At 56.3% G+C, this 16,469-nt stretch overlaps 1 protein-coding gene across 1 annotated transcript; it reads left to right on the forward strand.

Annotated features, from left to right (window-relative positions):
* The first annotated feature begins 6,627 nt into the window (after positions 1 to 6,627).
* SLC35F6 (solute carrier family 35 member F6) lies at positions 6,628 to 15,339 on the forward strand. The gene is made up of 6 exons (XM_074536352.1): positions 6,628 to 6,786; positions 8,134 to 8,206; positions 8,818 to 9,019; positions 9,132 to 9,347; positions 12,616 to 12,726; positions 14,021 to 15,339. The coding sequence occupies exons 1-6, from the start codon at positions 6,710 to 6,712 to the stop codon at positions 14,488 to 14,490; spliced, it is 1,149 nt and encodes a 382-aa protein (XP_074392453.1). The 5' UTR covers positions 6,628 to 6,709; the 3' UTR covers positions 14,491 to 15,339.
* The last annotated feature ends 1,130 nt before the right edge of the window (positions 15,340 to 16,469 follow it).

Below are 16,469 nucleotides of genomic sequence, written 5' to 3' on the forward strand. Positions count from 1 at the left end.
AATCTCCATCTCCATCCTCCCCAAGGCTCCAGGGATGGAATTATTCCTCCTGGAAGGTATTCTGGGGACAGTTTGGGATATTTTCCCATGGAATCTCCATCTCCATCCTCCCCAAGGCTCCAGGGGTGGAATTATTCCCCTCAGGGAGGCTTTTTTGGGATATTTTCCCCTTGGATCCCCATCTCCATGCTCACCGGGACTCTGGGAATGGAACTGTTCCCTCGGGGAGGAACTTTGGGGACAATTATCCCCCGGGATCCCCATTCCCATCCTCACCAGGACTCCGGGGATGGAATCTTTTCCCTCAGAGAGAAATCCGGGATGTTACAACGCTCCTCCATCCTTCCCTCCACACCCCTTCCCACCACCGCCCTCACTCCTGGGACACTCCCGGAATTCCCTGGGATACCCCGGGGGTCCCCTCTGTCACCACCACCCCAGCAGGGAAGCAGAACTTCCCTCCTTTCCCATTCCCGCCCTTCCAGGATGGAATTTTCCCCTCCCAGCACCCAAAGCCCCTCCAGGGGACACGGTGGGGACACAGAGGGGACACAGGGGGGACCCTCCTGGAGCGCTGGAGGTGGCAGGGGGGGAATTTGGGAAGTTCCGTCACCTTTCCAGAGAGGGGGAAAAAAAAATCCATGGATTTCTGATCCTCGAGCTGTACATCTGTCAGATTCCTGAGGATATTTATGACCAACGGCGCTGTCCGTGGAATTCCAGGAATATCCGTCGGAGAGGAGGCTCGGGGGACACTTCCTGACGATTCCAGGGAGGAATTTCTGCATCTTCCTCACCCAGGGGCGCCCGATTCCAGCTGGGAAGGGTTCCCTGGTTCTCATGCCAAAGCCAATGTGTCCCGCGGGGTTCCATTCCTTGGAGAGAGAAATAAAGGATTGTTGGAAACTTGGGAGTGTCTGGAATCTTCCCAAAGGGTATGGAGAGGGAGGGGGCTGGGAAAGGAGGATCCCAATCCCCTGGGATCTTGGTTTTGCTTCCAGTAATTCCCTTGGGATTGGGAAAGGAGGGTCCTGATCCTCTGAGATCTCAGCTTTGCTTCCAGTAATCCCCTCAGGATCTGGGGAAGGAGGATCTCAATCCCCTGGGATCCTGGCTTTTCCTTCTATAATTCCCTTGGGATTGGGAGAGGAAGATCCAAATCCCCTGGGATCCTGGCTTAGCCTCCAGTAATTCCCTTGGGATTGGGAAAGGAAGATCCCAGTCCTCTGGGATCTCAGCTATGCCTCCATTTCTTTCCCTCGGGATCTGTGAGAAGAGGATTCCGATCCTCTGGGATCTCAGCTTTGCTTCCAGTAATTCCCTTGGGATCAGAAAAGGAGGATCCCAATCCTCTGGGATCTCGGCTTTGCCTCCAGCAATTCCCTTAGGATCTCGGAGAGGAGAATCCCAATCCTTTGGGATCTCAGCTTTGCCTCCAGCAATTCCCTTAGGATCTCGGAGAGGAGAATCCCAATCCTTTGGGATCTCAGCTTTGCCTCCAGCAATTCCCTTAGGATCTCGGAGAGGAGAATCCCAATCCTTTGGGATCTCAGCTTTGCCTCCAGTCCTTCACTTGGGATCTGGGAATGGAAGATCCTGATTCTCTGGGATCTTGACTTTGCCTCCAGTACTTCCCTCAGGATCTGTGAGAGGAAGATCCCGATCCTCTGGGATCTCAGCTTTGCTATCCATGAGGATTGGGAAAGGAGGATCCCGATCCTTTAGGATCTTGACTTTGCCTCCTGAATTCCCTTGGGATTGAGAAAGGAGGATCCCGATCCTCTGGGATCTCAGCTTTGCCTCCATTTCTTTCCCTCAGGATCTGTGAGAGGAGGATCCCCATCCTCTGGGACCTTGGCTTTGTCTCCAGTAATTCCCTGGGATCAGGGAGAGGAGAGTTCTGATCCTCTGGGATCTAGGCTTTGCCTCCCATGAGGATTGGGAAAGGAGGATCCTGATCTTCTAGGATCTTGGCTTTGCCTCCAGTCCTTCCCTTGGGATCTGGGAAAGGAGGATCCTGATCCTCTGGGATGTCAGCTTTGCCGCCCATGAGGATTGAGAAAAGAGGATTCCGATCCTTTAGGATCTTGACTTTGCCTCCAATAATTCTCTCAGGATCTGGGAAAGGAGGATCCCAATCCCCTGGGATCTCAGCTTTGCCTCCAATCCTTCCCTTGGGATCTGAGAAAGGAAGATCCCGATCCTCTAGGATCTTAACTTTGCCTCCAGCAATTCCCTCAGGATCTGGGAAAGGAGGGTCCTGATTTTCTGGGATCTTGGCTTTGCCTCCTGTGAGGATTGGGAAGGGAGAATCCTGATCCTCTGGGATCTCGGCATTGCCTCCAGCTCTTTCCCTCGAGATCAGGGAAAGGAGGATCCCAGTCTTCTGGAAGTGGGGATTCTTCCCTCGGGATCTGGGAAAGGAGGGTCCCAATCCTGTGGGATCTTGGCATCGCCTCCAGTCCTTCCCTCAGGATCATCCTGTGGGATCTCAGCTCCTTCTCTTGGGATCCATGAGGGGAAGCAAGGCTGGGAGAGAAGGATCCCAATCCCCTGGGACCTCAGCTCCTTCCCTTGGGATCTGGGAAAGGAGGATCCTGATCCTCGGGACCTTGGGAGGGATTCTTCCCTTGGGATTTGGGAAAGGAGGATCCTGATCCTCGGGACCTTGGTTCCTTCCTCAGGATCTGGGGGTGGTGGAGGGCTGGGAGAGGAGGATTGGGATCCTCTGGGTTCCCCCCACACTCCCGCTCCATCCGTTCTGCTCTGCAGGGACCGGGAAACCCTGTATTTCCTTTGGGATAAGGCTCTCCCCCTCTCCTGACCTTTCCCAGGATGAGGGAGAGGAGGGGATGAGAGGATGCGGCTCGGAGCTCATCCAGGGATTTGGCATCCCGGGCCAAGGCCAGGCTGAGCAGGGCTTGGAGCAGCCTGGGATGGAGGGAAGGGTTGGAGTTGGAATGGGGTGGGATTTAAGGTCCCCTCCCCTTGTCCTGCCCCTCCAGCCCTGTCCCAAGTCCCTCTCCAGCTCTCCTGGAGCCCAGGTAGGCTTGGAAAAGGACTCTTAAGGATTCCCTGGATGCTTCTCTTCTCCGGCTGGACATTCCCAACTCTCCCAGCCTGCATCCAGAGCAGCTCCATTTCCCTCCTTTATTTCTGCCCCTGGAATTCCACTGGAGGGACATCCTTTGATCCATTCATGGATCCATCCATGGATCCCTCCATCCATCCATCCATCCATCCATCCACCATCCATCCATCCATCCATCCATCCATCCATGGATCCATCCATCCATCCATCCATCCACCATCCATCCATCCATCCATCCATCCATCCATCCATCCATCCATCATCCATCCATCCATCCATCCATCCATCCCTCATCCATCCATCCATCATCCATCCATCCATCCATCCATCCATCCATCCCTCATCCATCCATCCATCCATCCATCCATCCATCCATCCATCATCCATCCATCCATCCATCCATCCATCCATCCATCCACCATCCATCCCTCCATCCATCCACCATCCATCCATCCATCCCTCCATCCATCCATCCATCCATCCATCCATCCATCCATCTATCCACCATCCATCATCCATCCATCATCCATCCATCCATCATCCATCCATCCATCCATCCATCCATCCATCCATCCATCCATCATCCATCCATCCATCCATCCATCCATCATCCATCCATCCATCCATCCATCCATCCATCCATCCATCATCCCTCCATCCATCCATCCATCCCTCCATCCATCCATCCATCCATCCATCCATCCATCATCCATCCATCCATCATCCATCCATCCATCCATCATCCATCCATCCATCATCCATCCATCCATCATCCATCCATCCATCCATCCATCCATCCATCCATCATCCATCCATCCATCATCCATCATCCATCCATCCATCATCCATCCATCCATCCATCATCCATCCATCCATCCATCCATCCATCCCTCCACCCTTTAACGCCACCCCATTTTCCATGCCTCAATTCCCAATGGAGCAGAGGACTGAGCCGGGATTGTCCCAGTCCCAGGACTCCAAGCTCAGCCCCCTCCAGCTTTAGGGGACACAAAACATTCCCAAGGGATCCAGAGGGATCCACAGGGGCTGATCCAGGGATTCAGAGGAGCCTCCAGGCAGATTCCCGAGGGATTCAGGGATCCTGAGCCATTTTTTTCCCTCTTAAAGCGATTAAATTTTCCCTGTCAGCCGAATCCCAAATATTTACAATCCATCGGAGCGGCTCCAAATTCCAGCCTGGCGTTGGGTGGCTGTGGGGGAAGCTCATCCCTGGGCTCATCCAGGAGCACAAGGGAAGGTCGTTATCCTGGTGGGAAACAGGGAAAAATTTGGGGGGAAAATCAGGGAAAAAAATCAGGGAAAAATGTGGGGAAAAATCGGGAAAATGCACGGATTATTGGGGAAAAACCAAAGGAAAATTGGGTCACATTTCTGTCCCCTCCCCAGGGCCACCTTTCCGTCCCTCCTGATCCCATCCCCCTCCAGGGTCACATTTTGATGTCCCACTCAGGGCCACCTCTCTGTCCCTCCCTGGTGACACATTTGGGTCCCTCCTGAGGCCACTTTCCTGTCCCCCCCTCACAGCCCCATTCAGGACACACTTTCATCCTCACTGGGGCCAAATTTCTGTTCCCCCCAGGGTCACATTTCTGTCCCCTCCAGGGCCACATTTTGATGTCCCCCCCTTGCCACACTCTTGTCCCCTCCAGGGTGACATTTCTGCCCTCTACAGGGTGACATTTCTGTCCCCCAGGGTCACATTTTGGTGTCCTCCTCCCAGGGCCACGCTCTTGTCCCCTCCAGGGTCACATTTCTGTCCTTCCTCATCCCATCCCCCTCCAGGGTCCCATTTCTGTCCCCTCCAGGGCCACTTTCTGTTCCCCCCAAGATGATTTTCCCCCCTCCCCAGTCTGCCCAACACCCCCAGGCATGGGAAGGGTTAATCCCATCCCAACCCCATCCCATCCCAATCCCATCCTGATCCCATCCTGATCCTATCCTGATCCTATCCCAATCAAAACCCTTGAACTGGGAATTTCCACCCCCTGCCATAGAAAGGGGTGAAAAGCGCTGGAAAAGGAATGGAAAAGAGATGGAAAAAGGATGGAGAAAGGGATGCGAAAGGGGTGGGAAAGGGGTGGAAAGAGAAGGGAAAGGGGTGGAAAAGGAATTGAAAAAGGAGGGGAAAAGGGATGGAAAAGGGATGGAAATAGGGCGGAAAAGGAGTGGGAAAAGAGTGAAAACAGGCTGGAAATTCATTACTGGCTGTGGGGAGGCCCGTGGGGGGCATGGGGGGAAGGAGAAGCTGCCTGCAATTATCCCAGGCAGGTTTATCCCAGGTTTATCCCAAACAGGTTTATCCCAGGCAAGTTTATCCTGGTCAATTTTATCTTGGGTTAATCCCAGTCAGGTTTATCCAGATAAATTTATACCAGACAGGTTTATCCCACACAGGTTTACCCCAGGCAGGTTTATCCGGGGTTTATCCTAGTCAGGTTTATCCCGGGTGGGTTTATCCTATCCAGGTTTATCCCAAACAGGTTTATCCCAGCCAGCTTTATCCCGGGTTTATCCCGGGCAGGTTTATCACAGAGAGGTTTATCCCAGTCAGGTTTATCCCGGGTTTATCCCGGGCGGGCCCTGCGGGTCCCGAATCCCGGGAATGAGTCCCGGCGATCCCGGTCCCGGTCCGACAGCGCCTCCTGCCGGACACGCGGGGACACGCGCGAGGGGGACACGGGGGGGACACGGAGGGGACACGCGACAAGGGGGCGGAGGCACCGGGACAGAACTCCCGGGGACAGAATTCCCAAGACACAATCCCGGGACAGAATCCCTGGTGCAGAACCCCCGGGACAGAACTCCCGGGATAGAATTCCCAGGACAGAATTCCCGGCACAGAATTCCAGGATAGAACCCAGGGACAGAAACCCTGGGACAGAACTGTTGGAACAGAATATCCGGGACAGAATCCTAGGACGGAATACCGGGACAGAATCCAGGGACAGAATTCCCCGGGACAAAATTCCCAGGACAGAATTCCCGGAACAGAATTCCCAGGACGAAATTCCCGAGACAGGATTCCCAGGACAGAATTATGGGACAGAATTCCGGGACAGAATCACCAGGGCAGAATCCCAGGACAGAATACCGGGACAGAATTCCGGGATAGAACCCAGGGACAGAATTCCCAGGACATAATTTCAGCACAGAATTCCGGGACAGAATCCCGGGGCAGAATCCCAGGACAGAATTCCCAAGTCAGAATTCCCGGAACAGAAATCCCACGACAAAATTCCCGAGACAGAATCCCCAGGATCGGCAGCAACGAGGCGCTGTTATGCAAATTTGGGGGCGAGGTTTCGCACCCCCCCTCTGAGTACTCTGTGGGCGTGGCCAGCTCTGTCAGGGGCGGAGTTTTCCCGTTGGGGGCGTGGCCAAGGGGGAGGAGCCTACATTCAGGTGACGGGGGCGTACTTGATGGGCGTGTCCTTTCAGTGGGCGAGCCCCCGTTTGTGGGCGTGCCCGGGGAGTGTCCCCTCGGTGTGGGCGTGTCCGGGGGCGTGTCCCCGTTTGTGGGCGTGCCCGGGGAGTGTCCCCTCGGTGTGGGCGTGTCCGGGGGCGTGTCCCCGCGGTCTGCCGTGCCGTGGGGGGGCCATGGCGTGGTCCCGGTACCAGCTGGGCCTGGCCGCGCTCATGCTCCTCACCGGCTCCATCAACACCCTGGCGGCCAAGTGAGTCCCCCAAAATCTCCCAAAATCCCCCAAAATCTCCAAAATCCCCCGGGCCCCGCCCCGCCCCCCCCGGTGTCGCGGCTGTGTCCCCGTGAGTGGCCTTGGGGCCCCCCCCGGGACTTTGGGGGTCACCGCAGTGTCCCCACCCCTAATGAGGGGATCCTTTTGGGGGGGTATCCGGCTCCTTTTGGGGTCGGGGAAGGAATTTGGGCTCCTCCAGCCCATTTTGGGGGGTGGAGCCCCCCCCCCGGGTGCCCGTGCGGCTCCGCCCGCTCCCCAAAATCCCGGGAAGCGCCGCAGTGACGTCATTGCCAACCCGTGGCCAGCCCAAAATGTGCCCGGGCAGGGCGGACCTGCCGGGCCGGCTCATCCCGGCCGATCCCAGCGGGATTCCAGCCGATCCCGGCCGATCCCAGCCGATCCCGGCCGACCCCAGCGGGATTCCAGCTGATCCCGGCGGATCCCGGCCGATCCCAGCCCTGGAAAGGGAAACTGAGGCGGAGGGGACACGTGAGGTCCCAAAAAAGCCTCTTGCGACACCCCGGGAATGAGTCAGCCCCGAATCTTCGGGGATTGGCGGAAAACCGCGATGGGAGGGGTCCCTGGGGGGTCGGGGGCGTTCCCGGCTGGATTTGGGGGGGCCCGGGGGACATTTGGGGTCTGTGGAATGGGAAATCCGCATCCAAAGGGTCCTGCTTTGGCCACAGGGTGGTTGGAGCAGCCAAAAAAAGGAGGATTTACCCCAAATTGGGGCTGGGGCGTCCAGCGATTTTATGGATCTGGTGTCCCTCAGGATCCGGAGTTTTGGGGACAGGGTAGAGTCCCATTCGTGGTGTCCCGTTCCTGTGTCCCTCAGTCCCAGATCCAGAGTTTTGGGACATGGAGTGTCCCATTCCCGGTGTCCCTCAGGATCCGGAAATTTGGGACATGGGATGTCCCATTCCCGGTGTCCCCTTCCCGGTGTCCAGTTCCTGGTGTCCCACTCCTGGCTGTCACTCAATCCCGGGATCCCAGATCCGGATTTTTGGGACATGGGGTGTCCCGTTCCCGGTGTCCCATTCCTGGCTGTCACTCAGGATCCGGATTTTTGGGACATGGGGTGTCCCGTTCCCGGTGTCCCGTTCCTGGTGTCCCGTTCCCGGTGTCCCGTTCCCGGCTGTCACTCAATCCCGGGATCCCAGCCAGGTTGCTCAGGCCGGGACAGCCCCGGCGGTGTCACCTTCCCTGGGAACGTCCCGGCCCGGCGGTGTCACCTGGGGGCGCTGCTGTCCCAGGGCACGGCCCTGAGTGCCGGGATTCCGGGATGATCCCGATCCCGATCCCGATCCCTGCCCTGACCCCTCCCAGGTGGGCCGACAACTTCAGCGCTCCCGGCTGCGATGGGAAAGAGGAGCACAAATTCCAGCACCCCTTCCTGCAGGTGAGATTCCCAATTCCAGCCCCATTCCCGACCCCAGCCCCATTCCCACAGGTGAGATTCCCGATCCCAGCCCCATTCCAAATTCCAGCCCCATTCCCGATTCCAACCCCATTCCCAATTCCAGCCCTGTTCCCGATTCCAATCCCTCCCTGCAGGTGAGATTCCAGATCCCAGCCCCATTCCTGATTCCAACCCCATTCCCGATTCCAGCCCCATTGCTGATTCCAGCCCCATTCCCGGCCCCAGCCCCATTCCCGCAGGTGAGATTCCTGATCCCAGCCCCATTCCCAATCCCATCCTCGTTCCTGATTCCAACCCCATTTCTTCTTGCTTCCAATCCCAATCCTGCTGGTGATCCCCCTTATTCCAGCTTCCAGCCCCAAATCCTGCAGGTGACAATCCCATTCCAGGTTCCAGCCCCATTTCCTGCTTCCAAAGCCATTCCTGTAAGTGACAATCCCATTCCAACTTCCAGCCCCGTTTTTTCCATTTCCAGCCCCATTCCTACACATGATCCCCCCATTATTCCCATTTCCAACTCCCACTCTCACCCCCGACACCCTTTTCCGCCTCCCAGCCCCACATTCCCACCCTGTTCCCATGTCCCCCAGGCTGCCGGGATGTTCCTGGGGGAATTCTCCTGCCTCCCGGTGTTCTACCTGCTGCGCCTGCGGGATCGGCGCCGCGCGCATCGGGATCGGGATCGGGATCGGGATCCAGCCCCGTCCCCAGCCCCATCCCGACCCTTCAACGCCCTGCTGTTCCTGCCCCCCGCCCTGTGCGACATGGCCGGCACCAGCATCATGTACGTGGGTGAGTCCGCCGCGCAATCCCCTGAAATTGCGGAACTTCAGGGAATTTCTGGAAGTTTCTGGAAGTTTCCGTCGGGCCCTGAGCGCTCTTCCCGCCGTTTTTTTTCCCGCAGCTTTGAACATGACCAGCGCCTCCAGCTTCCAGATGCTCCGGGGCTCCCTCATCATCTTCACGGGGCTGCTCTCGGTGGCGTTCCTGGGCCGGCGGCTGGAGTGGAGCCACTGGGCGGGAATCGTGCTCACCATCCTGGGGCTGGCGCTGGTGGGCTTGGCGGATCTGCGCGGGAACCCCGGCGGCACCGGGCACGGGCTGGCCGACGTCATCACCGGTATCCCGGGAGTGCCAGGGCATCATGGGAATCCCGGGAATGCTGGGGCGGTGGGGACACGGGCTGGCCGACCTCATCATGGGTATCCCAGGAATGCCAGGGCATCTCAGGGCATTGCGGGTATCCCGGGAATGCCGGGACAGTGGGACATGGACTGACACCATCACCGGTATCCTGGGAATGCGGGGGCATCGTGGGAATCCCGGGAATGCTGGGTCGGTGGGACACGAGCTGGCATCGTGGGTGGCCCAGGAATACCAGGGCACTGGGCATGGGCTGACCAACTTAATCCCGATATCCGGGGAATGCTGGGGCATCCTGGGGCATCGCGGGTATCCCAGGAATGCTGGGGCACTGGGACACGGGCTGGCATCACGGGTATCTCAGGAATGCTGGGGCACTGGGACACAGGCTGGCATCGCAGGTATCCCGGGAATGCCGGGGCATCCCAGGGCATCACGGGTATCCCCGGAATGCCGGGGCATCCTGTGGCATTGTGGGTGTCCTGGGAATGCTGGGGCAGTGGGACACGGGCTGGCTGACGTCATCACGGGTATCCCGGGAATGCCAGGGCATTGCGTGGCACCGTGGGTGTCCCAGGAATGCCGAGGCAGTGGGACACGGGCTGGCATTGCAGCTGTCCTGGGAATGTTGGGACAGTGGGATCGCCTTGGGATGGTGGGATCACTGTATGCGATGGTGGCGTCACTCCTTGGAATGATGGGATCATTCCATGGGATGGCAGGAAAACATCTTGGAATGGCGGGGTCGCTCCTTGGAATTGGGGGGTTACTCCTTGGAATGGCAGGATCATTCCTTGGGATGGTGCAAAAGGTCCTTGGAATGGCAGGTTCACTCCATGGGATGGTGGGATCACTCCATGGGATGGTGGGAAAACTTGGAATGATGGGATCACTCCTTGGGATGGTGGGAAAACCACTTGGAATGGGAGAATCTCTCCTTGGGATGGCGGGATCACTCATTGGAATTGGGGGATCACACCATGGAATTGGGGAGGTCACCCATTGGAATGGGGGGGATCACTCCTTGGAGTGATGGGAAAAAACCTTGGAATTATGGGACATGACTCATTAGAATGGCAGGAAAACTTCTTGGAATGGCGGGATCCCTCCTTGGGATGGCAGGAAAACTTGGAATGGTGGGGTCGCTCCTTGAAATGGGGGGATCACTCCACTGGATAGTGGAAAAACTTCTTGGAATGGTGGGATCACTCCATGGAGTGGCAGGATCACTCCCTGGGATGGAGGGATCGCTCCTTAGAATTGGGGGATCATTCCTTGGGATGGAGGGGGGATCAGTCCCTGGAATGGAGGGCGTCACTCCTTGGAATTGAGGGATCACTCCATGGAATGGTGGGAAAACCTCTTGGAATGGGGGAATCGCTCCATAGCATGGGGGGATCACTCCATGGATTGGTGGATTGGTGGGATCACTCCTTGGGATGGCAGGAAAACTTCTTGGGATGGAGAAATCACTCCTTGGGATGGGGGAATCACTCCTTGGGATGGGGGATCACTAAAGCACAGACAAACGACTTTCCAACTAATTAAAGCTGGAAAGAAGGGTGTTTATTACAACATGGGCAAGAGCAGAATATTGGAATTATTTCCCAAAGCCATTCGTGGGCAGTCGCAGACTCCTGCTCCCTGTTTATCCAAAAATGCTTTACATATTCACACGGTTTTTAAGGACACATAATACATATTCTTTACCTGTATTATAATCAGCTGAATATTCATTAGGGCTGCATAATTGTTCTCCCTTAATTGGGGTCGGTGGGTTTTGAAATGAGGGATGGGCGTACGGGAGGAAGAAAAATCATCTTCCTCACTGAACTCTTCGCCCATGGCCAGTCGGACCTTTTGGCCTGCTGGTCACAGTCTAAGCCTGTCCTAACTCTTGGATTATTCTTAAAACCAGGATTTTTATGGCTCCTGCCCTTTTACCATGCTCCATCCATCCCCGTCGCTGGGAATTTTATTTTTCCTGATATTTTTGTTACTCTGTAACCAGAGTACGTGATTCCTGCTAGTGACATTTCTAACTTGACTCCTTAATTTGTTTAAAACTTGAACTGAAACATGCAGTATTTCACTGTCTTAATTATAGTTCCAGCCAGCTCCTGGACTCATCTGCACTTTTCAATTAGCCTAATTACACTTCCAGCTGGCCCCTGGACTCATCATGCCTTGGAATGGGGGGGAATCAGTCTTTGGAATGGGGGAATCACTTTTCCCACATTTTCCTCCTTTCTTCCTTTTCCATTTTCCCTGTTGTTCTCCCTGCTGTCATCCCAGTTTTCCCTATTATTTTCCCCGTTGTTATCCCTGTTTTCCCTATTGTTTTTCCTGTTGTCTTCTCTGTTGTTATCCCAATTTTCCCTGTCGTTTTCCCTGTTGTTATCCCAATTTTCCTTGTTATTTTCCCTGTTGTTATCCTGATTTTCCCTGTTATTTTCCCTGTTGTTTTCCCTGTTGTTTTCCCTGTTGTTATCCTGGTTTTCCCTGTTGTTTTCCAGGTTTTCCCTGTTGTTTTCCCCATTCTCTTCTCTGTTCTTCTCTCTGTTTTCCCTGTTCTTTTCCATTTCCCTGTTGTTATCCCGGTTTTCCCTGTTGTTTTCCAGGTTTTCCCTGTTGTTTTCCCCATTCTCTTCTCTGTTCTTCTCTCTGTTTTCCCTGTTCTTTTCCATTTCCCTGTTGTTATCCCGGTTTTCCCTGTTGTTTTCCGGGTTTTCCCGGTTGTTTTCCCCATTCTCTTCTCTGTTCTTTTCTCTGTTTTCCCTGTTCTTTTCCATTTCCCTGTTGTTATCCCGGTTTTCCCTGTTGTTTTCCAGGTTTTCCCTGTTGTTTTCCCCATTCTCTTCTCTGTTCTTTTCTCTGTTTTCCCTGTTCTTTTCCATTTCCCTGTTGTTATCCCGGTTTTCCCTGTTGTTTTCCATGTTTTCCCTGTTGTTTTCCCCATTCTCTTCTCTGTTCATTTCTCTGTTTTCCCTGTTCTTTTCCATTTCCCTGTTGTTATCCCGGTTTCCCCTGTTATTTTCCCTGTTCTTTTCCCTGTTTTCCCTATTGTTATCCCAGTTTTCCTTGTTTTTTCCCTGTTGTTATCTCTGTTGTTATCCCTGTTTACCCTGTTGTTATCCTGGTTTTCCCTGTTGTTTTCCTTGTTCTTTTCTCTGTTCTTTTCCCTGGTTTCCCTGTTCTTTTCCCAATTTTCCCTGTTGCTATCCTGGTTTTCCCTGTTTTCCCAGGTGACCTCCTGATCCTGCTGGCCCAGGCCATTGTGTCCATCCAGATGGTGCTGGAGGAGAAATTCATCTTCAGCCACGACGTGCACCCGCTGCGCGCCGTGGGCACCGAAGGTCCGCGATTCCCTTAAATCCCAGAAATCCCAGGAATCCCCGACAGCGGGAATCCCATGGAAATCCCACGGCTCATCCCATGGGGATCTCCTGCAGAAATCTGGGAATTCTCAGATTGGGATTGGGATTGGGGCCCACTCTCCTGGACATTCTGCCCCATTTCCACGGGATTGGGGCTGGATTGGGATTGGGATTGGGATTGGGATTGGGATTGGGATTGGGGTCACAGCCAGCTCTCCTGGACCTTCTGCCCCATTCCCACAGGATTGGGGCTGGATTGGGATTGGGATTGGGATTGGGATTGGGGCCCACAGCTGGTGTTCCCAGAGCCTCTGCCCCATTCCCAGGGGATTGCGATGGGATTGGGGCTGGATTGGGATTGGGATTGGGGTCACAGCCAGCTCTCCTGGACATTCTGCCCCATTCCCACGGGATTGGGGCTGGATTGGGATTGGGATTGGGATTGGGATTGGGATTGGGGCCCACAGCTGGTGCTCCCAGAGCCTCTGCCCCATTCCCAGGGGATTGCGATGGGATTGGGGCTGGATTGGGATTGGGATTGGGGCCCACAGCTGGCTCTCCTGGACCTTCTGCCCCATTCCCACGGGATTGGGTCTGGATTGGGAGTGGGATTGGGATTGGGATTGGGGCTGGGGCCACAGCCAGCTCTCCTGGATCTTCTGCCCCATTCCCAGGGGATTGGGATGAAATTGGGATTGGGATAGGGATTGGGACTCAGGCCACAGCCGGCTATCTGGAGACCCATTCCCAGTGGATTGGGATGGGATTTGGCCTGGATTGGGGTTGGGATTGGGATTGGGATTGGGATTGGGATTGGGGCCCACAGCTGGTGCTCCCAGAGCCTCTGCCCCATTCCCAGGGGATTGCGATGGGATTGGGGCTGGATTGGGATTGGGATTGGGGCCCACAGCTGGCTCTCCTGGACCTTCTGCCCCATTCCCACGGGATTGGGTCTGGATTGGGATTGGGATTGGGATTGGGATTGGGACTCGGGCCACAGCCAGCTCTCCTGGAGACCCATTCCCAGTAGATTGGGATGGGATTTGGGCTGGATTGGAATTGGGATTGGGATTGGGATTGGGATAGGGATTGGAATTGGAATTGGAATTGGGACTGGGGTCACAGGCAGCTCTCCCGGAGTGTCTGCCCCATTCCCAGGGGATTGGGATGGATTTGGGGCTGGATTGGGATTGGGACTGGGGCCACAGCCATCTCTCCCAGAGCCTGTGCCGCATTCCCCGGGCAATCCCACGGAAATCCCGATTCCCCGCAGGTCTTTTCGGCTTCTCCATCCTGGCGCTGCTGCTGGTGCCGCTGTCCTTCATCCCGGCGGGGCGGCTCTCGGGGAACCCCCGCGGCGTCCTGGAGGACCCCGCGGACGCCTGGTGCCAGATCCGCCGGGAGCCGCTGATCCTGGCGGCGCTGCTGGGCAACATCGGCAGCATCTCCTTCTTCAACTTCGCGGGGATCAGCGTGACGCGGGAGCTGAGCGCGACCACGCGCACGGTGCTGGACAGCCTGCGCACGCTGCTGGTGTGGGCGCTCAGCCTGGCGCTGCGCTGGGAGCGCTTCCACGCCCTGCAGATCCCGGGATTCGCCCTGCTCCTGGCCGGGGCCGCGCTCTACAACGGCCTGCACCGCGCGCTGCGGGGCGCACGGAATTCTGGGAGTGCCGGGAGTGACCCACAGGAGAGGGAAGCGCTGCTGGGAGGGGATGGGGATGGCGGCAACATCCAGGGATGAGCGGGTGTTCCTTGGGATTGGGATTGGGAATTGGCCCTGCAGGGAATGTCGGCTGTGCCGGCTTTTCCCGGTGGGATATGGAACCAGAGTTGGCTCTCCTGGAGCCTCTGCCCCATTCCCAAGGGATTGGGGTGGAATTAGGACTGCACTGGCATTGGGATTGGGACTGGGAATTGTTCGCGCAGGGAAGGTCAGCCAGGAGTGGAGAGGCTGTGCCGGCTCTTCCCGGTGGGATACGGACCCACAGCTGGCTCTCATGGAGCTGCCGTCCTATTCCCAGGGGATTGGGACTGGATTGGGATTGGGATTGAGACTGGGTTTGGGATTGGGGTGGGATTTGGGCTGGATCCACTCCCTTCCCAACCCATGTTCCCAATGAAGCCCCTCTGCCTCTGGCTCATTCCATGGGGATCTCCAGGGGGGGAACCTGGGTAAATTTGGGAATTCTCAGGGATGGCAGAGGACAGGGACTGTTCCCCAGGGTGTCCCAGCAGGACTGGCCCTCGGGAATGCTCCCAGGGATTGGGATTGGGAATTGTTCCTGCAGGGAATGTCAGCCAGGGGTGGAGAGGCTGTGCCGGCTCCTCTCGGTGGGATAAGGACCCAGAGTTGGCTCTCCTGGAGCTTCTACCCCATTCCCAAGGAATTGGGGTGGAATTAGTGCTTCACTGAGATTGGGACTGGGGCCACAGCCAGCTCTCCAGGAGCCTCTGCCCCATTCCCAGGGGATTGGGATGGGATTGGGGCTGGATTGGGATTGGGATGAGTTTGGGGCTGGACTGGGATGAGATTGGGGCTGCACCCACTCTCTCCCCCAAATCATTTTTCCAATAAAGTCCCTCTGCCAATTCCGAAGGGATGTCTGTGGGGAACCCGCAGAAATTTGGGAATTCTCAGGGATGGCAGAGGACAGGGACTGTCCCCCAGGGTGTCCCAGCAGAGTTTGCCCTCAGGAATGTTCCTTGGCATTGGCATCCCTGGGACTGGCACCCTAACTCAAGGGGGACAGGAGAAACCTTCCAGGTGGAATCCGGCAGAACCTGGGTGTCCCACAGGATGGGGACAGGCCCTGGCACTGGGATCCGTGTCCATGACACTGGGACAGGCCCTGGCACTGGGATTTGTGTCCATGAACTGGGACAGGCCCTGGCACTGGGATTTGTGTCCATGGCACTGGGACAGGCCCTGGCACTGGGATTTGTGTCCATGGCACTGAGATGGGGACAGGCCCTGGCACTGGGATTTGTGTCCATGAACTGGGACAGGCCCTGGCACTGGGATTTGTGTCCCACAGGATGGGGACAGGCCCTGGCACTGGGATTTGTGTCCATGAACTGGGACAGGCCCTGGCACTGGGATTTGTGTCCCACAGGATGGGGACAGGCCCTGGCACTGGGATTTGTGTCCATGAACTGGGACAGGCCCTGGCACTGGGATTTGTGTCCCACAGGATGGGGACAGGCCCTGGCACTGGGATTTGTGTCCCACAGGATGGGGACAGGCCCTGGCACTGGGATTTGTGTCCATGAACTGGGACAGTCCCTGGCACTGGGATCCGTGGCCATGGCACTGGGATGGGGACAGGCCCTGGCACTGGGATCTGTGTCCATGGCACTGGGATGGGGACAGGCCCTGGCACTGGGATTTGTGTCCCACAGGATGGGGACAGGCCCTGGCACTGGGATTTGTGTCCATGGCACTGGGACAGGCCCTGGCACTGGGATTTATGTCCCACAGGATGGGGACAGGCCCTGGCACTGGGATTTGTGTCCATAACTGGGACAGGCCCTGGCACTGGGATTTGTGTCCCACAGGATGGGGACAGGTCCCCAATCATGGGCAGCTCCTGCTGGATCAGATTTGGGACCGGATCCTGATTCCTCAACTCCACAGTTCCGCAATGATGAGATTATGGAAAACTCCAAGGTTGTTTTTCCTCCTTTTTTCCCACAGGATGATCCCAAAAACTCCGTAGGCAG

The sequence above is a fragment of the Zonotrichia albicollis genome, chromosome 3, assembly GCF_047830755.1.
Source record: "Zonotrichia albicollis isolate bZonAlb1 chromosome 3, bZonAlb1.hap1, whole genome shotgun sequence".
Classification (NCBI taxonomy): Eukaryota; Metazoa; Chordata; class Aves; order Passeriformes; family Passerellidae; genus Zonotrichia; species Zonotrichia albicollis.

What these genes read in the sequence shown, in the direction of transcription:
- SLC35F6 (XM_074536352.1), top strand. Translation starts at nt 6,710, where the DNA reads ATGGCGTGGTCCCGGTACCAGCTGGGCCTGGCCGCGCTCATGCTCCTC. An exon ending in TCCAGCACCCCTTCCTGCAG is followed by an intron (nt 8,207 to 8,817) that starts GTGAGATTCCCA and finishes CATGTCCCCCAG; the next exon opens with GCTGCCGGGATGTTCCTGGG. An exon ending in CACCAGCATCATGTACGTGG is followed by an intron (nt 9,020 to 9,131) that starts GTGAGTCCGCCG and finishes TTTTTCCCGCAG; the next exon opens with CTTTGAACATGACCAGCGCC.